General features: G+C 36.8%; 2 protein-coding genes across 15 annotated transcripts in view; one reads left to right on the forward strand and one right to left on the reverse strand.

Moving 5' to 3' along the window:
- Positions 1 to 19,755, forward strand: part of fanci (FA complementation group I) — a 33,898-nt gene extending 14,143 nt beyond the window's left edge. Inside the window, exons 19-38 of one of the 3 annotated variants that reach the window (XM_087310367.1) lie at positions 1,758 to 1,826; positions 1,907 to 2,008; positions 2,091 to 2,273; positions 4,570 to 4,691; positions 4,773 to 4,934; positions 8,906 to 9,085; positions 9,198 to 9,364; positions 10,094 to 10,167; positions 10,264 to 10,380; positions 10,474 to 10,525; positions 12,745 to 12,872; positions 12,975 to 13,040; positions 13,301 to 13,397; positions 15,598 to 15,782; positions 15,917 to 15,973; positions 18,619 to 18,678; positions 18,769 to 18,846; positions 18,960 to 19,055; positions 19,142 to 19,249; positions 19,333 to 19,731. In XM_087310367.1, the coding sequence (XP_087166493.1) occupies positions 1,758 to 1,826; positions 1,907 to 2,008; positions 2,091 to 2,273; positions 4,570 to 4,691; positions 4,773 to 4,934; positions 8,906 to 9,085; positions 9,198 to 9,364; positions 10,094 to 10,167; positions 10,264 to 10,380; positions 10,474 to 10,525; positions 12,745 to 12,872; positions 12,975 to 13,040; positions 13,301 to 13,397; positions 15,598 to 15,782; positions 15,917 to 15,973; positions 18,619 to 18,678; positions 18,769 to 18,846; positions 18,960 to 19,055; positions 19,142 to 19,249; positions 19,333 to 19,383 (2,154 nt within the window). In that variant the 3' untranslated portion in view covers positions 19,384 to 19,731. 3 annotated transcript variants of the gene reach the window in all.
- polg (polymerase (DNA directed), gamma) overlaps positions 18,843 to 23,721 on the reverse strand; it is a 44,369-nt gene continuing 39,490 nt past the window's right edge. For all 12 annotated transcript variants that reach the window (XM_087311708.1, XM_087311702.1, XM_087311704.1 and 9 more), the window contains 3 exons: positions 23,399 to 23,607; positions 22,712 to 22,872; positions 18,843 to 19,565 (listed from right to left, as the gene is read on the reverse strand). In XM_087311708.1, the coding sequence (XP_087167834.1) occupies positions 19,480 to 19,565; positions 22,712 to 22,872; positions 23,399 to 23,607 (456 nt within the window). In that variant the 3' untranslated portion in view covers positions 18,843 to 19,479. The remainder of the gene's footprint in view (positions 19,566 to 22,711; positions 22,873 to 23,398; positions 23,608 to 23,721) is intronic.

Raw genomic sequence — 23,721 nt, forward strand, 5'->3', positions numbered from 1 at the left:
GCCTAGGCGATTACCTCTTCTTCCCACAATAAATCACAATATAATCTACAACCTTGGTCAGAAACATTGAAAATATGTAGAACGAAAAATCCGTGTGTGCAATGAATACTGATGTACTACAGTAGATAAAGTTTTGAGTGTTTATACTTCTGTTTACAGTTGAAAAAATTTACTCAATTTTACTCAATTTTCTTTTTAGTTTGTGAGTTTCATGTCACAGAATGACTTTAATCATTTTGTTCTATGATGAAGGCTATGTTGATTATTGCATTAAATTATATATATTATATATATTTAATAGAATTCTGATATACTGTATAATATATATATATATATATATATGTGATGCATATGTGGAGTTTATTTTAGATGATACTTGCTAAGCGGTCGCTTTTATCCAAAGCGACTTAAATTACGTTTAAAGTACTTCAAATGAACAGAGAGTAGATGGCATGACAAGTCTAAGTTAGTTTATTGTTATGAAGTGTTTATAAGTAAGTGCCTACTACTCAGTAGGTACTGCATTTGAATTTAAACGTACTACTCGGCTGTTAGAAAAGTATGTTCTATACAGTATGAATGTGAAAAGTATTAATGGAATTCGGATGTACTACATCCGCCATTTTGTCATGGTCACGTGCCCTACCTGCGTCAGTTGCGTTGCTTCACTCACATTCATGAGTTCTCTCGCCGGGCATCATGGGATAGCGCAACATGCATGGGATGCGCACTTCAGAATCTCGCTGGAAGTAGTAAGTCATCCGGGTACTTCTCGCATACTGATTTTTAATTCCATGAATTCGGACATACTTATCAGCTCGCATACTGATTTTAGCGTACTATATAGTATGGAAGTATGCAGTTTCGGACACAGCCCTTGTTTTCTGCAGATAGTTTGCCAAGCCCACTCACCCGTGTGGAGCACACTCAGAATTACAAACTAGAAACATGGAGGGATTATATGAAAGTGTCTGGTGCACATGGAGAGGATAATACATGTGGTTTGTCAGGCTGCCCAATTGTGCACTAAGCATGGGCTGGTATAAGTTTCTAAATATCACTGTTTCACTGTATTGTGATTACTGCTCTGAAATATGTTCTTTTGTTAAATGTCGGGTGTAGAAAACAACTATCTAAACAATATATAATTTTTTCTAAGCAATTAATCAACATGTCATGCTAAATAATAAAAATAAATCATTGCCTTCTGCTGTTCTTCATTAGTTTCAAAAACAGATTTATTTACAACTTGAAAAGACGTTGGATATCCTCCTTTTTTTGTATACTGTATACAATAAGCCACTGCCCTATTCAGGTCTATAGCACGCTTAGACGTTGGTTAATAAGCTTTTTGTTTTTTGAAATCTTACATATACTGTAGGAACGGTATGACAGAAAAATGCATTCGTTTTAAAACTTTGACTTTTGCATACTGTGGTAAACCTTAAAACCGGTTATTGTCTCATGTCCATTCTTTACTTGTGTTAAGCACACTCAGGAATTCACCTAGGATGTTTTCCTTGGAACATTGAGTATTTTTTAAAAGTGTTTAGTGCATTGTTGGCTTTAAAAAGTATTTAATAAAAAAATTATAATTAATAAACTATAGGAAAGATAATACTTCTCTCTCTAAAAAGAATGTTTTTTTTTGTCTCTAATTATCACCATTAATATAGTTTTCCTAATAAATATCTGATATTATTTTTATATAATTGTAGGTACATATCGCTCATGCTTATTAATTTGATTATTTAAAGGGTTTCCACGATGTCCTCCGTCGTAACTCTCAGCTGGCGAGTTCCATCACTCAGACTCTCCAGTCACAAGTGCGTATCTACTGAAATCGAATCAAGTTTTGTTTTAACAATCTGCTTCCACTGATCAAATTATTATTTGTGTTTACCAGCTGAAGCGATACTTTGAGCCCGAACAAGATCTTCTGCCTCCTGTGAAGCTGGAGTCGTGTATCAGCGCTCAGGGAGATCAGGTCTTCCTCCAGGAGCCTCTGGTACGGATCTGATCCTTCAGTCAAACTAATGTGTGCTGTATATGAATAGCTATGAAAGTCCAGGTCTTGTGTGTTCCTCCAGGCACATCTGCTGTGCTGTACGGTTCACTGTCTGCTGTGGAACCAGAACGTGAGGTCAGGTGGTAATGTGAGCGATGATGAGGATGATGAAGATGATGAGGGTGGAGTGGAGAGTGAACTGCAGGCCATGCTAGAGAGCATAACGAAGCGCATGATTAAGAGCGAACTGGAGGATTTTGAGTTGGTATGATGTCAGTGATTTATTAGAATATGAAGCCTAGGGTTTAATAAGACTTTCTTTTTTTATCAGGTATTAGTTATATTTGGTGGCACTGTGGCACAGTGGGTACCACTGTCGCCTCACAGTAAAATAGTTCGAGCCCCGGCTGGGCCAGTTAGCATTTCTGTGTGGAGTTTGCATGTTTTCCCTGTGTTCACGTGTGTTTCCTCCGGTGTCCCCCACAGTCCAAAGACATGCGTTTGGGGAATTGGGGAAGCTAAATTGTCCATAGTGTATAAATATGTATGTCCTGGTTCTCCAGTTTGGGGCTTGAGCGTTGGGCTAACCACCCAGCTCGTAAAAATTAGATGGTGTGGCAATAACATCAGCATTAATATAAACGGCCCTGGAAGTAAGTATTACTTTCTGTGTAGCAATGGATGAATTAGGTTGATTAAAATTGAAAGTGAAGACATTTATAATCTTACAAAAGCTTTCCATTTCAAGTAAAAGCTGTTTTAAATGTTGTATTGCTCTAATAACCCTGAACAAAATGGATCTCAGTTTCTGTTTTCCTATAATATTCCTAAAATTTCCTGTAATATTAAGCAAATTCTACAAATTTTGTTTGCTGTTTGCTGCTTTTTTTAAAATGAGCTGAAACAACACAGTTCTTGAGTTTTTTTGGACAGCTTAATTGTTTTATTTTTAATCAACTTAAATTTGTAAAAGCTATTAAGTTATCTCATTTCCTTCATGTAGTCTTAACACAAATGAATTGTGTGGAACCCAGCATTTTTAACAGTGCAGTTATTCATTCAATCATTTTCCTTCAGTTTATTTAGTCTTATTTCCCAGTTTATATAACAGGGGTCGCCACAGCGGAATGAACCGCCAACTATTCCAGCATATGTTTTACACAGCGGATGCCCTACCAGACGCAACCCAGCACTGAGAAACACCCATACACTCTCACATTCACACACATTAATACACTACGGCCAGTTTAGTTTATTCCATTCATTATCTTTGGAGTTGTCAGGGAAACCAGAGCACCCAGAGTAAACATGAACACGTGGGAGAACATGCAAACTCCCCACAGAACTGCCAACTAACTCAGCTGACAGTGACAGCAACAGTGATGGTCACTGAGCCACCGTGCAGCCCAGTACAGTTTTATATATTTCTTTTTAAATTTTTTTTATTTAAGCACTATTTTAAAAGTGTTTCCAGAGCAATAAATTTGCATATTTAAAGGTATTTTCGGAAAGATCACAAAAGACATTAAAACAAAAAATTGCTGTATTTTTGATTGAATTGAAGCAAGCTTGATGTGTAGAAGAGACATACTTTAATCATTTAAAACCTTCGAACATGTACATTTGGTTAAATGACTGACAAGACAACAGTGGAGATCAAAAAATTATTGGACTTATTTATAAATGCTATTTAAAAAGAAATATTATCTATTCATTGTTCAAAAGTTGTGGGAATTTGTTTGCAGTTATTTCTCATTAAATTTTTTTTTTATATACTGTGCTTCAGAATATATATATATATATATAAATCATGAAATGTGATTTAAAAGCTGCTCTTTTACTCCTGTACGAATAATTTACAGCAGGACTTTGCAGTGACCATAAAACAGTTTTCTCATTTATTAATTTTTTTACATAAAACTAATTTTAAACAATAGTTTTATGAACTAATTTCTAATAACACATTCTTTTATATTAACCATGATGACAGTACACAATATTTTACTATTTATTTAGCAAAATAGTAGTGTTTAGCTTAGAGTGCAATTTAAAGGCCTAATTTGGTTAACTAGACAAGTCATTAAACAACAGCGGTTTGTTCTACATCAAGAACAATTTTTAGGTGGTCTAATAATATAGTTATAATCAAGGGGGATTGGGTGGGGATTGACCCCCCCTAATTAATGCTTGATACCCCTCTGAAGGACATCAAAGCGAGATGTTTGGGAGTCAGCCCTTTAATACTGATAAATAGTTAGTTAGTATTTTAAAAAACAATTTAAATATACATTTGATCTCCCCTCTACGGTTTATACTATAGTGAACGCATAACCGTGTTAATTAGTCTGTGCTGGAAAAAATTCATTCAACAATCTTAAATCTGAGCACCAGGCATCGTAACTGTTCACAAGACTCTTTTACCAAACCAAACTAAAAGAAATAAGACTTTCTCCAGAAGAAAAATATAAGAGAACACTGTAAAAATGTTTATTTCTCTGTTAAATATCACTTGAGAAACGCACAAGAAGCCTAATAACATAAAACAACCGTATGTGTCTCAGGATAAGTGTGCTGAGTTTTCGACGGGTTCCAGTGTTGGAGTGAAGAACAGCATCTACGCTGTACTGGTGATGGGACTGAACGAGGTTCTGATGGAGTACAACTTCATCACTGCCAATTACAGGTGTGTGTTTGAATTTTTCTGAATACTGCATATATCGTATGCTAGAAGTGTTTAACATTGTCTGTTTCCTACGCTAAGCAGTAAAAACCACTTTGAGGACGTTCTGGAGCTCTTCAAGCGTTATCTTAAGGTGTGTGAGATCCTGAGAGAGCGGGCTGGGAAGGGTCGTCCCGCATCCAGCAAAACCCCTCGCAGTCTCCTGTCACTGGGCTTTGTGTCTACACTGCTCACGGCTCTCTTCAGGTATGATACAGATTGTATATATACAGTTGAAGTCAGAATTATTAGCCCCCTTTTAATTTATTTTTTGTTTTTATGTTTCCCAAATGATGTTTAACATAGCAAAGACATTTTCACAGTATGTCTGATAATATTTTTTCTTCTGGAGAAAGTCTTATTTGTTTTATTTCGGCTAGAATAAAGACAGTTATTAATTTTTAAAACATCATTTTAATGTCAAAATTATTAGCCCGTTTAAGCTAAATTTTTTGTTGACAGTCTACAGAACAAACCATCGTTATACAATAACTTGCCTAATTACCCTAACCTGCCTATTTAACCTAATTAACTTAGTTAAGCCTTTAAATGTCACTAAGCTGTATAGAAGTGTCTTGAAAAATATCTAGTCAAATATAATTTACTGTCATCATGGCAAAGATAAAATTAATCAGTTATTAGAAATGAGTTATTAAAACTATTATGATTAGAATTGTGTTGAAAAAAATCTCCGTTACACAGAAATTGGTGAAAAAATGAATCAGGGGGGCTAATAATTCTGACTTCAACTGTAGATTTGCATCATTTTGAAGTAATGCAAGCGTAACTCTTTTAATGATTTCATGTATGCTCACTTAAACATTTATTTGAATAAAATTTTTAATATTTGTACAATTTTAACATGACTGCTTACCAATTGAATATTTTAAAATGTAGTTTAATTCCCATGCAATGCAAAGCAGTGTATGAAAGTGTCTGGTGCATATGGAGAGGAAAGGGCGTGTCTCCTACTGGTGGTTTGTCAAGTCCATTCACCTCTGTGGCGCACACTTAGAATTACACAGTTTTCCTAGAAGCATGGAGTGTTTAGAAGAAATTGTCTAGTGCATATAGAAATGAAAACAGTGTTTTCTAGGTTTGGTTTGTCAATTCAACTTGCCTGTGTGTAGAAGACCCAGGGTTGTACAATGTTTTCCCAGGAACATGTAGTGTTTGTGTCCACAGTTTTTGTGTTAAGGGAATGTATTCTAGCATAACTCTTGTTATAATTTCCTGTTTGTTCACTAAGGCATTTATTTGACCAAAAATAAGTTCAATATTCTTAAAATATTATCAGTTTTGAAAATGGATTTACTTTAGACGCCTCCACAGGCCTTAAATCTAAGCTGTAGCCTGGCCCTGACCCCAGACCAACATGCTGTAGGTCTGTAAATCCAATAGCTTATCAATATTTTTGGCCCGAGTCCAACCGGAAGCCTGCCTTTGTTTTTCAGCCAAACAGCTTCTTATACTGTTACAGCCATTACAATATACCAGATTTGTATTTAATGAAAGTTGATGTTTTTTCGTTTCGTTTTCTTATCCAAGTAATTTAGAAAAATGTTTGGAGTTTTTTTTGTTTGTTTTTTTTTAAACGCAATTTTTAGTTTAAGCGACATCGATGTCCATGTGGTATGTGGTTCATGATGAGTTTACTCAATTTAACAAGTTGTGCATTGTGCATCATTTAAGGTTGTCACTAGGGTTGTAACAATATAACGTTACCGGTATGACGGTTTACCACGATTTGAACGTGCACGATTATCATACCATGAACAATTGCATATCAACGGTTTTAACCCTTAAAGACCGAGACAGCCGCCCACGGCTAAAAATAAGTATTGCTCTTAAATGTTTAATAACTTTTGATCCGCTGATCCGATTCATACAATTCAAAGATTGGCATAAAGAAGAGGATCTCAGCTTTCCAGTGCTGTATCACATAACATCCGCGGACTTTCAGAGGCTCCGGAATCAGTGCGGTTACGTCATCAACATTTGACAACGCTGATTTGACAAAGAAACGCTCGTCACTGTGTCTCCGGACAAATCAGACATGATACATTGATGCATTGTCCCTCCTCCATGCCCAGATTGGTTCAAACTCGCTATATCACAACCAATAAGCATAGGTTTCGCTTTTGTTTGTGGACCAAGCTTTTTGAACAACACGGAATGAGAGAAAGGCATACATTTATGCGCGGCTAAATAAAACGCAAAAAAAAAGTTTTGCATGAAATAATTCTCATACTAAGTACTTTTGCATGCACAGCAGCACATAAACATGACAAAACAGTTACACAGCAAAGACGAACTGCTGCTCTTGCTGTTTTCAAAAGACGCAAATGAAGATGCAGCTGTTTGTCTGCATTGCAGACAACCATATCCAAATCCATAGACAACCATATCCTTGCTGGCACATAAAATCTAGGGATGTTCCATATTGAATCTAGTTTCGTTATGTAACTATTTATAGTATAGTAAATTTTTATATCTATTTTTTACTGAGGATTTGCACCATGTTTATTTGGACTTTGACACATTATTTATTATTTTCTTATTTTTATTTGTTCATTGTAAGTGGTGTTGTTTATAGTAACTAAAAATATATTATTTGGAAAAAGTCAAATTTGCTTCACTGTTCTATTATTTTGTAACATACCGTATACCGCGAAACCGTCAAACCGTGGTATTGTTTTAGACGATTATCATACCGTGAAAAATTCATACCGTTACAACCCTAGTTGTCACTATCTGAAAAGTTGACCAGAAGTTTGCCTTCCCTTTAGCGTTTTACATAGTTTTAAGTTTGCCATTAGCAATATTTCTCTTTATCTTCTCCATTGTACGTGGCTGGAAATCTCTGTACGCAACGCATCACTGGCGCTTTCAGACCGCACGCATTAGATCTTGTTAACCTATTTTTAAATTTTTTTTTTATAAAGCAGTCCCAAAGCCCGATATGAGTGCTAGCTATGATGTGAAAATTGGCCCAAAGCCCCGCTCCCAGGGGCATAAAAAAGTCGGGCCCCTACAGGCTTGAGCTTAAATGCAGGGCTCTGATTTACTTGATTTTGAAATGTGGGGTAAAATGACAAAAAAAAAAAGAATGGTTATATTTACCAAGTACACTTTAAATGTATTTTATAAAATATTTGTCTGATTGAAATGATTTTCTTTGATTTGTCTTCGTTGATGTTTAAGCACCAGAAAACGTAATAAATTGTTATCATTAAAAAAATTGAGTGCCATATAAGCATATTAGAAAGTTTTCTATAGGTTCATGTAACTCTGAATATAGGAGTAATGATGCTAAAATAGCTTTGAAATTAATTTCATATTCAAATGTAAACAGGTTGTTTTTAGGGAAGTTATTTAAGCGTTTTTAATTGTTTTTAATGTTCTTTTTGAGTTTTAGTCTAGTGTACATTACTTTGGGTGATTTTTAAAGTTTTATTGATAAAATTGTAATAATATTTGAATAATATTAGTTTTCTTTTTCCCAAGTGCTTTCTTAATTTTATCGATAACTAAACAGTTACACCCCTCACAAATCTCTCATTTATATTAATATTTTCTACAGGATGCTTTACAATATTATATTTGTGCAGATAGAGTAGATTAGTCAGTACTAAAGCTAATTCTGGAGCTTATCTAACAAAATAAATTACGTTAATGCTCCAAAATTAGTAAATACTCCCAAATTTATGTTAGAGAAAAATATTAAATTAAAAATTAAAAAAAGCAAAATTCAAGAGAAAGAAAAAATGTATAAAATTGTTAATGTTTTTTTCACAATAATTCATATGAATTTAATTGTGTCTGTCTATTTCTAAATCTGTTTGGTGACTAAAATATTTTATTATCATATATTATTTTACTATATCTATTGTTATTTATCATTATATATATGTTATATATTATAATATTTATATATGAATATTTTAATAAATATATCCGTTTAATAAATCATCTGTTTTGTTTAAATGCACCAACAGATTATAAATGAATAAAATTATTCAGTTTCAAAATGGGGTGTACTTAGTTATGCTGAACTCTGTATACATGCCGGATTATTGGCCTTATTTATTGCATTACATATTTTTAAAATAAAAAGTAAATCAAATGATCAATCAATGTTATTATTCAAGGTTTTTTCTCTCTTTTTTCCCCTCTAGGGACAGCACTCAGAGTCGTGAGGAGAGTCTGTCGGTGTTGCGCTCCAATGGAGATTTCCTGCGTTACAGTGTGAGCGTCGCCCTGCAGAAGATCCAGCAGTTAGAGGAGACTGGACACACAGATGGGCCAGAGGGGCAGAGTCTTGACAAGACCTTCCGCCATCTCTGTGACATCACCAGGTCTCAGATCTATATCATTAAGCTCCTCTCTACAGCTGTATATGTTTGAGTAGCTGTTTCACTCAGATTCACTCCACTTTGATTTGATTTCCTACCAACTACATCCATGCAGTGTGCTAATGTGGCGCTATACCAATGTGCCGTCCACCGTGGAGGATGCTGGAAAGAAGGAGAAGGGTCAGAGCGTCTCTTTACTATGTCTAGAGGGTTTACTGCGAGTCTTCACTACGGTACTACAGCGATACCCCACACGAGTCAGCAACTTCCTGTCTTCTCTAGGTGAGCTTTTTCAAGTCAAAATATGTTAGCTGTGTGGTTTCAATAAGCTATTATGCTCCAAAATGGTGAGAAAATGTGCATTTAGAAGATACAAGCAGTCAAAACTTAGTTCCTCACTTCTGCCTGATGTTTTTTAATGACATCACCAAATACTTAAGCTGGACATCAGATCTACTGACCAATCAAATGCTGTCTAGTATCTGAAGTGTCCCGCCTCTACTAGCCTGCAGATGAGATCTGTCATTAAATAAGTTCGTTACACATAATGACAGTTTTTTATATGGTGAATGACACACACTGCACTTCATATAGTGGATAAACAATTCAGGCAGTGTAAATGGGATTTTTATTACGGTTGAAAAAAGTCTGGGTTTGCGTTAATATCACAGAAAATCTTCTACAGCAGCGATTTAACATATTGGAACCCTTAGAAATATACTGCATTTTAATGTTGAGAAACAGTTATAAAATACATAAGAGAAACAGACTCTGCTTTACTATTATAGACCGTTTTTTATTAGATGTGCCTTAGTTGTAGTTTTGCAGAGATGGCATGTAAATTAAATGCTATTGACTTGTTTAACTGGGAGGACCTACTCAATATACTCTTAATTCAGTTGAAATTGTGTCACATCAACAAAAAGATGCGCATTTCAAGGTGCCTTTTTTGGTGACTTCTAAATAAAAATGTAATGCAATTCACATTTATCAAATCATTTTGTGGTAAAGATGTTTCAGGGGAAGGAGAGGGTGACAAATCTGATCTGACGGAGCAAACGGCTTTCTATATCCGCCAGTTTCAGGTACCATAATGCTAATCTGTTCAACTCAATCTGTCCATTTCACAAGAATAAGTTAAGACATAAAAACACAGTGGCGGGTGTATGTTTTGTGTACAGCGAGCACTGATGAACCAGCTCAGCGGGCCAGAAGAAGAGTTCAACAGTAAAGAAGCTCAGTTACTGGTCAGCATCCTCAGCGTTTTGTCACGGCAGCTCAGTCCGTCCTCTCAGCAGGTACAGCAGCAGCAGCTATTGCTCTGCTTTTACACTCTTGACTATTGAACAGTATTTTTAGTAATCTCATTGGTTTATTTATTTTTTGTGCAGTTTTTGCAAATGATCACCTGGACTGTGAAAATTTGTAAGGAAACCAACTTTGGTGAGTGATCTTTAGAGCATAAAAAGCTAAATAAGCACACAGTGATTTCTGTTTCAAATGAATTATTTGGTTTTAAACCAGGGATCTCAAACTACCGCGAATGACATCCGAAATGTAACGATATATATATTTTTGAACAATGATAGTAAGTCTCATATAGACCTTTTTCTTGGCAACTGCATGGAGGGCGCCATAGCGACCAGCGTCTTCCGGTAGAATGGTTAGAACTTCAGTTTACAGCATTTACAGCGGTAATTTCCGATCCGAAAATGAGTTTCAATAACGTTTTTAATAGATTACAGTGTTTTTGTGACACACAACTTAAAAATGTGTCTGTTAAAGCCATTATAATCTGTCAGATGTGGAAGCGTGAGAGAAAAACGTTCTTCTAGTTCACGTGTCTACCGTCAGAAATACTGTGTGTGTGTGTGTGTGTGTGTGTGTGTGTGTGTGTGTGTGTGTGTGTGTGTCTGTGTGTCTGTCTGTCTGTCTGTCTGTCTGTCTGTCTGTCTGTCTGTCTGTCTGTCTGTCTGTCTGTCTGTCTGTCTGTTTGTTTGTTTGTTTGTTTGTTCCCGGCCTGTTAGCTCAGCAGCTCTTCAATACGCACACACACGCTATACTTCGCTGCATTATAGAGCAAACCAGATTACTGGCATGAAACTTATGTAAGTCATGCAATTTACAAAAATGACTAATAAAATTCTGTTATTGATACTCTGCCGGCTGATTTGCTGTTGATTCAGATCGCGAGCCGTTTATGTGTCATGTGTGTGTAATCTGTCATTTCGAAATGACAGTAGCCTATATTTTCACGTCGTCAAAGTTATTAAATCAGTGTGTCAGTTAGACAGTACAGGCTATGTGTGTGTATGTGTCAAACATTTTGGTGAACTACATTTGTTTGTGCTGCTTATATATTGGAAAGAAAGAGAAAATGTTGACTTCAGCAATGAGGAGGCTTCATTTAAACTGCAGAAGATGCCATCTGACAACGAGGGGAAAATGCCTCACAGCAGCAGTTTTCCATCCCATTAGATCACATTTCTTTAAATGATCAGTCCAGGAGGTGGCGCTGATCGACAGCAGTATTAGTTCAAAGATGATAAAAGCAGGTAAAATAGATTAAAACTATTGTTTCACAGCTGTCCAAATGTGACTGTTTATACGCATCAGCTGCCGACCAGAAGTTCTTAGCATTCTCCTTGCGCATACACGCAAAGCATAATGGGTAATTTTACATTCTAAGAAAAAGGTCTATAGCCACTTGGGGTTTTGACTCACCTACTGGACATTTGAGGTACTGCGCTATATATTAGGGCTGCACAACACCCGCTTCAAATGTTATCACCTGATAGAATGAGTCAGTGGTTATCATTACAAAATAGCCATTTACACACACACACACACACACACACACACACACACACACACATATATATATATATATATATATATATATATTTATATATATATATATAAATAACAACTGGTCTTACAAATATGTACATGATGTATGTTTAAATATATTAACTATAATTTGGGCTGGGCGATAAGGCAGAAACGCAATCTCGATAATTGTTTTCCATATTGAACGATAACGCTATATATATATACAGTTGTTAATGCTTCCAGATTTAAGAGTGCACCAACAATGACTGAAGCCACAAAAATTTGAGGGTCCATTAAATGGCATAACATATTCGGTCAATAAATTTTCGGTGGCTAAAAATTCGGTATGATGGGGTGATTCGCTCTTAAATCAATATAGAATAAAAAAAAGACCAAAGCTTGTCCTTGTTATTGACCATAATTTTTTTCTATCTATCTATCTATCTATCTATCTATCTATCTATCTATCTATCTATCTATCTATCTATCTATCTATCTATCTATCTATCTATCTATCTGTCTGTCTGTCTGTCTGTCTGTCTGTCTGTCTGTCTGTCTGTCTGTCTGTCTGTCTGTCTGTCTGTCTGTCTGTCTGTCTGTCTGTCTGTCTGTCTGTCTGTCTGTCTGTCTGTCTGTCTGTCTGTCTGTCTGTCTGTCTGTCTGTCTGTCTGTCTGTCTGTCTGTCTGTCTGTCTGTCTAGGTATGTATGTATATGTGTGTGTATGTATATGTGACAGGGAGAGAGAGATAACACGTCTAATAACACGTTCAATAAGAAATAAGATACAAAGTTGGCTAATTTGAAATAATAAAGCTGTTTTGTCTTTCAGAGGACATCGCTCTCACTAAAGGCTTGCTGTCTCTGCTGTTCAGCCTGTATGTCCTGCATAAGAGCCCAGTGTCTCTGCTGTGGGAGATGTGCCAGGACATACACAGCCAGCTGGGAGACATCGACCAGGTACAGTGGCCTATTCTAGCACTCCATAATTCATCCAGCACAAATGTAACACCCAGATAAATTTACATTTGATCTTACGCCGCCATCTTTGTTTCTGAGCAGGACGTCGAGGTGGAGAAACAGTCTCATTTCGCCATCATCTGCATGAAAACGGCTGCGTCCACCACGGTAAGAACAGACACGCTTCAGAAATTCATTCATTCATTTTCCTTCGGCCTAGTCCCTTTATTCATCAGGGGTTGCCACAGTGGAAAGACCTAACAACTTATGCAACCCACTCTTACATACACACACATACACTATGGCCAATTAAGAGCACCCGAAGGAAACCCACGCCAACGGTGCTGACCACTGCGCGCTTCAGAAATGACATTTTTAAAGTTTCAACCCTGTTGAACATGCGTGTTGTGTCCTGTCTTTCTTCACAGCTTCAGGTCTTGTCTCAGGTTGGGAAGGTGTTGGATGAAGTGGACTGGTTGATCGCCAAGAAGAAAGCCCAGATAAGCTCAGACAGAACTATTTCAGGTAGCACACACACCAAAAAAAACCCCAGTCTTGTCTTCTGATTGAAAGATGAAGGTAATCCTGAAGAGCTCGACTGACTGACGCAGATGCACTGCAAAAACACTTTTCATACTTAGATTTTTTACCTTGTTTCTAGTCCAAAATATTAAAATAATTGTTTAAATCAAGAGCATTTTCTAGACTAGCAAAACATACCGTCTTTTTTTAAGAAATGAAGTGAGATTTTCCTTCAAACAAGCTAAACGATCTGCCAATGGGGTAAGCAAAATAATCTTATGTCAAAATGAAAAACTAGATTATTTTGCTTACCCCATTGGCAGATTATTTTCCTTGTTTTAAGGAAAATCTCTCTTCATTTTGAATGAATGAATGAATTTATTTAACATGGACAATGCACAAAAATTACATTGACCTCAAGGAGGAAAGATGCATTGTGCTAGGTTGTAGCAGGATTGCTAATTTCCATCTGCAGTCCCTGAACAGGTAAAAATGAATACAATAACATCCAATTAACTAAAAGTCAGTTTAAAACATTCAAGCATAATCATACAAAACCAAAACACTGACAACTCAAAAACATCTCACTCAGTGTGTACAAATTTGATTTGACAAAAAACACCTCCTAGTCAGGCGTGAAAACATCTTATAATTTGTACATGTGATTCTTTCTGTTGGGAGAGAATTCCATAGATTTGAGGCTTTATGAATAAAAGAGGAAAATAAATAAAAGCTTTATGACCAAAAGAGTTCTTGCGTCTAGGGACAATATATTCCCCTCTTACCATGGAACATGTCACTCGCAATGTTTTCTCTGACTTGGAATTTAAAACATTTTTTAACGATGGAGCAGAACGATTGTGAATAATTTTAAAAAACAAAACAAATATTGGAATATTTAATAATATTATCAAAGCTGAAGAGACTATGTTTGTTTAAGATGTTGCAGTGATGTACAACCGAGGCTTTTTATCATGAACTATTAGTGCTCTCTTGTATCATGATTCCAAGAGTGTTAAAGATGATTTACATGCCTGAGACCAGCTCGTTATACAGTACAACAAATGTGGAACAGTCATAGTATTTAAATGCACACCAGAGATTCTCTGACTTATGAGGCCTCTGATATGTTTAACATTTCTTAGATTGAATCTCAGTGTGGTAGCAAGTTTTTTAATATGAGTTTTAAAATTAAGGTTTGAGTCCAACATGATGCCTAAATATTTGAATTTAGTGACATTTTTAATACTTTGCCCACTTCTAAAACATTTCCAACTTTATACCCATTTGAGAAACACATGGATGCAGTCTTGGCATGTTATTTCTTAAAACAAGACAATGTGTTTTGCTTGTCTAGAAAATATTTTTTAATTTAAAGGGCACCTATGATGAAATTCATCTTTTGTAAGTTGTTTGTGGACACTATACCTACACATAGTTCTGTCCAGTCATATTAAGGTGATATTTAAAGACAAAATTTCCTGACGTTAAAATAGGATCCATATCCCTCCCATTTTGAGGTTCACCGCAACTTGACATAGGAGTGCGGTTTCCCCGCCCACCGATTTGATTGACAGTCGGGTATTAACATGTCTCCGTAGTAACGCGTATAATCTAAGCAACCCGGATAAAAAGATCTGTTCAGCTCTCTGTGATCATCAATCATCATCAAATGTGATCAACAATGAGTTTTACAAGTTTAACATGTTTTAAATCAGTGCATGTTTGTGATGAATTACAGAGATTTGACCGTCTTCATCAGCACAGCCGCATGTCAGTACAATTTAAAAAGACAACGCTTCAGTCGTGGTTTGTGGACGTTAAATCAGGTGTATTTAGTACATTAACATAACAGATATCCATTCAGCAGTGGAGATTAACGAGTATCCGGTCACATTTGCTGTGCAAAAAGTGTAATTATTTTTCCTTCACCTGAAATGACCTGAACATGATTTCCAAGTCAAAGTAGGCGGAGCTTTAAAGCCACACCCACCTATTGCATAATCACCATGGACTAATGATCTTTAAATGGCTTCAACAGCTTTTTTGGAAAGTTTACTTTGGCAGGATGTTTCAAACTTTTGCCTATTTTTTTTTATATAAAGTCGTAGTTCACTCTTCAGTATTGCTTGTATACTCGGCCATTGATTTAAGATTGTTATTTTTTTTTTATCCTAAATGCCTCTGTGTGTTTGTGCATTAGGAAATACCCAGCAGCCACTGGGCCAGCAGGACCCGATTGAGAAAGCGATCACCATCCAGTTAGGCACACTGTTAACGGCTCTGCATGAGCTGGTTCAGACGGCTCTGCCCACAGGAGCCTGTACAGACACACTGATGAGAGAGCTCAGTCGAACATACTGCATCCTGACCACACTTACCAAATACGTGAGTCTCAGTCTGATTTACTGCAGTAATACACCTCATTATCTTCTATTCACTCTTGACAGTTTGCTCTGTAATGGCTTGAGGAATGTTTACAGCAAACCTTGATGAAACAAAACCGTTGCTTTATTTTGCAGTATATTCAGCTGTGCGCGACTCAACCTGGACAACTTCCTGCACGTTTGGAGAAACTGGTAAGATATTTCTCAGTCTTTATAGAGGACAGCGAGAATAAAATGTATTGTAGAGGTGTGATGTTTTAGCATATGGTAATCATATACATCTATTTAGCCTAAAGCTATATTGTATGATCTCATATTTTCCACCCATGTGAAACATTCAGCATTACAAATTTATTTAAAAATAAAACAACATCTTGACCTGTACTTATTAAAATATGCCAAAATAAGGTGTCATACACACGTTTTCTTTCATTCATTCATTTCCATTCGGCTTAGTCCCTTTATTAATCTGGGGTCCTCACAGCGGAATGAACCGCCAACTTATCCAGCATACATTTTACGCAGCGGATGCCCTTCCAGCTGCAACCCAGTAATGGGAACCATCCATACACACTCATTCACACACATACACTACGGACAATTTAGTTTCTTCAGTTCACCTATAGTGCATGTGTTTAGACTGTGGGGGAAACCGGAGCACCCGGAGAAAACTCACGCCAACACGGGGAGAACATGCAAACTCCACTCAGAAATGCCAACTGAATCAGCCGAGGCTCAAACCAGCATCTTTCTTGCTGTGAGGCAACTGTGCTCACCACTGAGCCACCGTGTTGCCCCCATATGTTTTTAAAATCTATGATAGTCAATATTGCACAGAACAAATAAGCCGAAAAAAGTGTTTACATTAATAAACTTATTGCATTGATCGAATTATTTTTGAGAAAAAAAAGTAGCAAATTCAGATTGAACTAAATATGACTCCAAAAAACGTATTTTGATGTATGATCAGGGTGTCCGCAGGGTCTTAAAAAATAATAAAAGTTGATAAATCAATTACCAGAAAATGAAGGCCCTTAAAAGGTATTTAAAAATCTTAATTGCATTTTTATGAGGTCTTTAATTATGTTTAGGAGTTGTCTTAAGTGTTTGACTGCAAACAAAGCATAAATATATTAATGTTCCTCGATCCACGCGATTGGTTTCAGGCTCCTCTGTCCGGTTGATGTAACGTAATTTGCGACATATGCGGGACGGTGATGTGACGCTCTCCACATGTAGTGAAATCATAGTGAAACAAGTTTATTAAGTAAGTTTGCGTACTCCTGGTTGGAGAAAGACGAGTTTAAACTGTGGCTAAAGCCAGTCGCTGAAAACAACCACATCATTTATTCTTCCAATCTTAGTTTCTTCTGAGCTTATCTGAGTTCTGTTGCACGGTTGTGCTCCATTTATTGATTTAACTACAACTGTTTATTAACAACGATTTATAAAATTAAAGGTCTGATACTGATTAAACTTAAAGTGGTGATGAGGTCTTAAAAAAATCTGAGAAAGTCTTTAAAAAGTCTTAAAGTTTTGAAATTTCCTTTACGATTACTGCATACACCCTGAATAGCCAAAATACAGATCAATTTCTTTTTTTATTTATTATGCCAAGAATTGTTAGACTATACTGCCTTCAATGACAACATTGTCAATTTCTTACCTTATACATATGAAAACACAATTTCAGTTTAGCAATATGTATTTCTGAGAATTGAATTGACATGTTTAAATTCCGTTTTTAGCTTTTTTTTACCCTCAGACATACCCAGGCCCGTCACATTAATTAATATATGGACTTACTGCACAACACACGGACACGACCTCAGATATATATTGCATAGATACATTCTGCATCACCAAAAATGATTTTTATCTTTTGCATAAAAACCAATTCTAGCAACATTTTAGCTGATATGTACAGTTAAAGTCAGAATTATTAGCCCCTTTTGAATTTTTTTTGTTTCTTTTTTAAATATTTCCCAAAATATGTTAACAGAGCAGGGAAATGTTCACAGTGTGTCTGATAATATTTTTTCTTCAGGAGAAAGTCTTATTTGTTTTATTTTGGCTGGAATAAAAGCAGATTTAATTTAACACCATTTTAATGTCAATTTATTAGCCCCTGTAAGCTATATTTTATGTCGATAGTCTACAGAACAAACCACCGTTATACAACAACTTGGCTAATTATCCTAGTTAAGCCTTTAAATGTCACTTTAAGCTGTATAGAAGTGTCTTGAAAATATTTAGTCTAATATTATTTATTATAAAATAAATCAGTTATTAAAACTATCATGTTTAGAAATGTGCTGAGAAAAATCTTCTCTCTTAAACAGAAATTGGGGGAAAATTCTAATAACTCTGACTTCAACTGTCTCTATTAGAGGTGCGAGTGTCTGTATGGTTAAAAACACTATGGTATTTACTATAAATTACCGTAGTATATTTTGATGTGGGGGTCTGACAACTGAAAGTAGAACTGGTAGCAGATATCGCAGCATTTGCACTGTTTTGTTAACATTTATTACTATTTATTTAGGATATACGATTTCACATTCAGATTCCAATGCAATCGTCCTGCATTGTGATGATCATATATTGTCATTCTGGCATTATATAATGAGTGGCTGAAAATGGCAATAATATCGTTTATTGTGGTGCAATATATATCGTACAACAAAAAACAGATATCAGGACAGGCCTAGTTGTGTCTCAGCAAAATATTGTCATATTCTAACATAGAATACATCATTAGATATTGTGTTCATTCAGCTTCCAGATGGTTTGTGTTTGGGTCAGTGTCACTAAATGAGTAAAATAACTGTGTGCAGGTGAAGCTGTCAGGATCTCACCTCACGCCTCAGTGTTACTGCTTCATCACCTACGTGCAGGTGTGTGTGTGTGTGTGTGTCTAGAAATAGCCTGTATATTCTGTTTGGTGTTTTTACACGAGTTAACAAATGAAATACGTGATGGTACAGAGTGGAGAGCTGACGGCAGGAGGATCAGAGAAACTGAAGAAGAAGAAAAAAGAAGAGGAAGCAGTAGCAGCGGCTTCAGTGAGAACACACACTTTCACTTTATTATCTGAGACTAAAACACACAGAATGAATCTTTTTTTATTTATTTTTTAAATCCATATAACTTAATGTAAAATTATTTTGATTTTCAGGCTAAAGTTCTGCGTGAGACTAAAGCCATCCCAAACCTGATTTTCAACATCGAACAGTACGAGAAGTTTCTTATTCTCCTGTCCAAGAAGTCCAAGGTAGATCAAGCTTTTGCCTTTATATGGCCAGCATACGCACCAGCTAATGGAACACCAACCTGAAGGCACTTGTGTGGATGTTTTAGGTCAATCTGATGCAGTACATGAAGCTGAGCACTTCCAGAGACTTCCGGATCAACGCGGCCACACTGGAGGCTGCATTACAGGAGCAGGAGCAGGACCAAAGCCAGCAGGTGAGTCTGTCTAAACATCCGCATCTTCAGACACACCTGCAGGAGTTCAGTCGCTTTCAGTGTTTCTTTCCTTCTGTCTTTAGAGTGAAGATGCTCAGAGTCAAGCACCAAAGAAAAAAAGGAGGAAGAAGTGAGAGGAGAAGCCTTCAGTCATTGTTTTGCACTTTCCCTCCATCCTATTTGTTCATTTCTGGGTGAGATCGCACTGAGAGCCGCTCATCCCACAGATGTTATTTTGACCTTGGAGCTTGTCGTTTTTCTTTGGTCAGCGAGCCCTTGGTGATCTCTATAATCTGATAAATGTCCAGCGCCTCGCCTGTGGATTATAAAAACACCATCAGCTTTGTTCACAGTATCACACTGATAACATATAAAGACTGAACGCTTCATTTAGCTCTTAATATTGTAATCTTTTAGACTCGAGTTCTTAATGTTCACTGAATGCTGCTATTCTCTCTTAATAAACAAATACCCAAATGTCATCTGGTGCATGTCTTGAAAAATCCCAACTGTAATTTGTTCTGTGCTGTTTTTGAGTAAAAAATGTTTTTCACCCTTATGTACCTAAAGTATTTCAAATCTCTGAAAAACTGCTTCGCGAAGACATTTACTGGCTGTGTTCCACTCCACGTTTTTGACTCACTTCACTTGTTCCCTCAGTAGAATACCTACCACCATTTTAAAGTGTGTTCACTACTTCAAGTGAACGAAATAATCTAACATGAGCTATGTTCTCTAAAGCCACCTTTCCACTGCACGCGTCATTTGAACACGACTGTCGGAATACGCCCCCTTGTGGCAGCCGCACAGTATTTTCAGTGTTGTCGTGCACCACAGGGGAGAAGCTGATTCTCACGGTGTCCGAAATAAAGGAGGGCAAAAGCAAGAGCCTTCATCCTCTGTGCGTTTACATGAATAAATAAATACTAGAAACTCATAGACCGCTAAAATACTGGAGGGAATGTGGAAGCAACATTTAAAAATAAATATTTTTATTAGTTTTTTACTTACATTTATGAACAGAAAAGTTTTTTTTTTAATATAGACTTTTTATAATTCAAAAAATAACCAAATAAACTCCTATTTCTCATCTCGCGTGCACAATCTGCTTGGAAAACACTGGAATACATCAAATCCGGTCGGCAGGTCGCATACGGTCTAGTCGCAGGAGTTCAAATATTTCAATGGATCCGCAGCTCAATTCGGATCCGAACTTTCCGCATACGGAGATGATCGGAACTCAACGCAGCTCCCAGACTACTCTCCATAGGAAATGAATGACTTCCGGTCTGTCGATTGTCGTGTGCAGTGGAAAGGAGGCTTAAGGCCCCGTTTACGCTAATGCGTTTTAGTTTGAAAATGCATAAGTTCTGCTACGGTTACGCCATCCATCCACACTACCCCAGAGTTTTTGAGCGCCGAAAACGGAGCGTTTTGGAAACACTGAAGAGGCCGCTTTCATCCTAAAACACTGCTGCTCCGTGTCAGTGTGGATGGGGGAAAACGGAGACATCTGAAAACGGAGGCAGGGCTGCTGACATTCGCCTCTCTGATTGGCGCTTTTCCTCAATATTAAGTAGCCTACACACAGTTAAAGTTCTGCATCCTCTCCTTGTAAGTTCAGACTTTGCAAGTTTGATAAGGAAAACAGACTCCCCAGGACACGGGTAAATCTGTACTACAAAAGTATAACGTACAATACATTTATACATTATAGGAAATAAAGGCAAGCAACTACTCAATATATAGAATGCACGTGGTTAGATTAATTATTCATTTATCTTTGCGCTCAGCCAAAAAACATTACCCGAGAAAAAGTAATAGATTTAAAAGACCAAAGTCAGGGAATAAATTGTTAGATAAAGACAACAAGATGAATTAAATATCACGTTTAGCAAATATTAGAGATTAGATCCAGCAGGAGATCCTTGATGAACACTTCGACAAGCACAGCTCTTATCTGGGTAGATGGGCTGCAGCGCTTGCCAGAGAGTGTGTGTGTGTGTGTGTGTGGTCACCCCATGTGCGTTTTCAGTGTTTTGTAGAGCTGTTCAGAAACGCTGGGTAAACGCTAGTGTGGATGCAGATCGTTTTCATTCTAAAACGCCGTTTTAAAACTAAAACGCACTAGTGTAACTTTCCTCTGTCTCGTTCCCTCAGATGTACATCATTGATTACATCACTCAAGTGTTCACTACTGGTGGAACAAGGGTTTAAATGGAATGCCTTGAGTATTTGGGAACCACACTGTTGTGACATCAATATCACATTCCATTCTGGGACATTTAGTTGCTGGAGAAGACACGAAGCTGACTAACTACTGGTCTCAAAATCAAGGGTATGTCCATGTAAGCTTTCCTCATTCACTTGATAGAGACACGCACTTTAAAATGGTGTTGGAGATTCCAGAATGAACGTGAAACTGAGCGCAACATGCACGAGCGCAAAACCCCTCCCTGACTCCTCCCCCGTATGAATATGCTAATGACTCTACTTTGGCAAAACCCAACGAAAAAGCAAAGGCAAAAGCAAGCAAAAAGAGAAACTTTGAACAGAATGTGAATTGGAGGTGCTGCTTTCAGAGGTAGACCGGAGGAAAACGGTGTTATTTGCAAGTTTGTCCTCTGGAATTAATAACAAAAGAAAAAAAATAGAGTGGGAGAGTTTAGCTGATGCGGTTAACACAGTTGGGTCTGAACATCGCACTGTGTGGATTTATAAAAAAAATAGTGTGATTTATAGGTGTAAAATGCTGTAGTATCCTTAACAATCGCAGTGGCGCAGCTCGTAAAATGCATGTCAACATGTTTTGACACGTTCGAGTATGAACTCGGTTCGAATCCAGTGTCTGATGAATTCATCCTTCTTTTTTCCCCCGCTACATATCAGATTTAGCCTATTTATCACGAGAAAGACAAGTAGGAATCATTAATAAGTTTGTGCATCATATTTTATTTGCACATTTATTGAATGGAAATGTTTCTGATTCACGCATGCAAATTCATCTTCAGATAGTGTCTTTATAGCAATGTGCGTGCAGTAGATAGCTCAGATTACATTGGGAAAACAGGCGACCGCTGCAAATTGCGCTTTAATGTTTGGCTGGTCACCTGTATGGTATGGAAACCTTATATACCCGCTAGATGAACCCGTCTCATACAGCTGCCATTGCAAGGCTCAGACACTTTGTAGAGAGCAATTTACCACAACTGCCTCTAGGAGTCGCCAATGGAAATAAAACAGACACGCACAAAAAATGTGCGTACTCAAACTCAATTGTTTCAAGGCTTATATTACTTCTTTGAATGTCAGCTCTGCTAAACAAGTTAGAGTATAAAGTAAAATCAAGCAAAAGTGGTCAAATCAGATACTAGCAAAGAAAAAACAAACAAACTACCTAATAAAGTGTCCATTAGAGTAAATCTTGACCATTTTCAGCTAGCTTTCATCTTTTACTCTTACCTTGTGGTAACCCGTATCTCCGCTCAACTCCAGCAGGACTGGATGGCGTCTTGCAGTCCATGGTCACCTCTTTTCTTAAACACTTATCAATGTCCACTGCGCTAAAGAAGGCCACCGACTGCGGCAGATCCATCATCCCCAGTTTAAATGCAAACATGCACCTGAGAAGAAGCACACAGTACATTTATTAATCTGCAGACTTCAGTGGGTAACACTAGATACAGTTGAAGTCACAATTATTAGCCCTCCTGTCAATTTTATTTCTTTATATATATATATATATATATATATATATATATATATATATATATATATATATATATATATATATATATATATATATATATATTTCCCAAATGATGTTTAATAGAGCAAGGATATTTTCACAGTACGTCTGATAATTTTTCTTCTGGAGAAAGCCTTTTTTGTTTTATTTTGGCTAGAATAAAAGCAGTTTTACATTTTTTAAAACCATTTTAATGTCAAAATCATTAGCCCCTTTGAGCTATATATTTTTTTCATTAATCTACAGAACAAACCACTGTTATAAAATAACTTGCCTGATTACCCTAACCTGCCTAGTTAACCTAATTAACCAAGTTCAGCCTTTAAATGTCACATTAAACTTAAAAATATACAGGAAGGCTAATAATTCTGATTTCAACTGATGTTGAGGCTGTTGTTGACCTGGTGAGCAGGTTGGTGATCTGGAGGGCCAGTGCGGCTCTGTATCGGTCTTCACTGGTCACCAGATAGCGAACTTCATCATGAATGCTGATGCAGAAGCGCCCGTCGATGTCATGCTCCTCGAAGAGCCAGCGCATAGAGACCAGCATCAGGTGAAGATAATCCACCGCAGAGCTCTGGACCACCCAGTTCACCCTGCTGGTGATGAACTACAGCACAACACAATCAGGTGAACGGAGACTCAAATTAACCATGTTTCTAGAAAATGAGTCACACGATTAAGATTAAGAAATAGAATTCAATTGAAAGAAGCTTATGAGTAG

Source organism: Danio rerio, chromosome 25 (assembly GCF_052040795.2).
Source record: "Danio rerio strain M-AB ecotype USA chromosome 25, GRCz13ab, whole genome shotgun sequence".
NCBI lineage: Eukaryota > Metazoa > Chordata > Actinopteri > Cypriniformes > Danionidae > Danio > Danio rerio.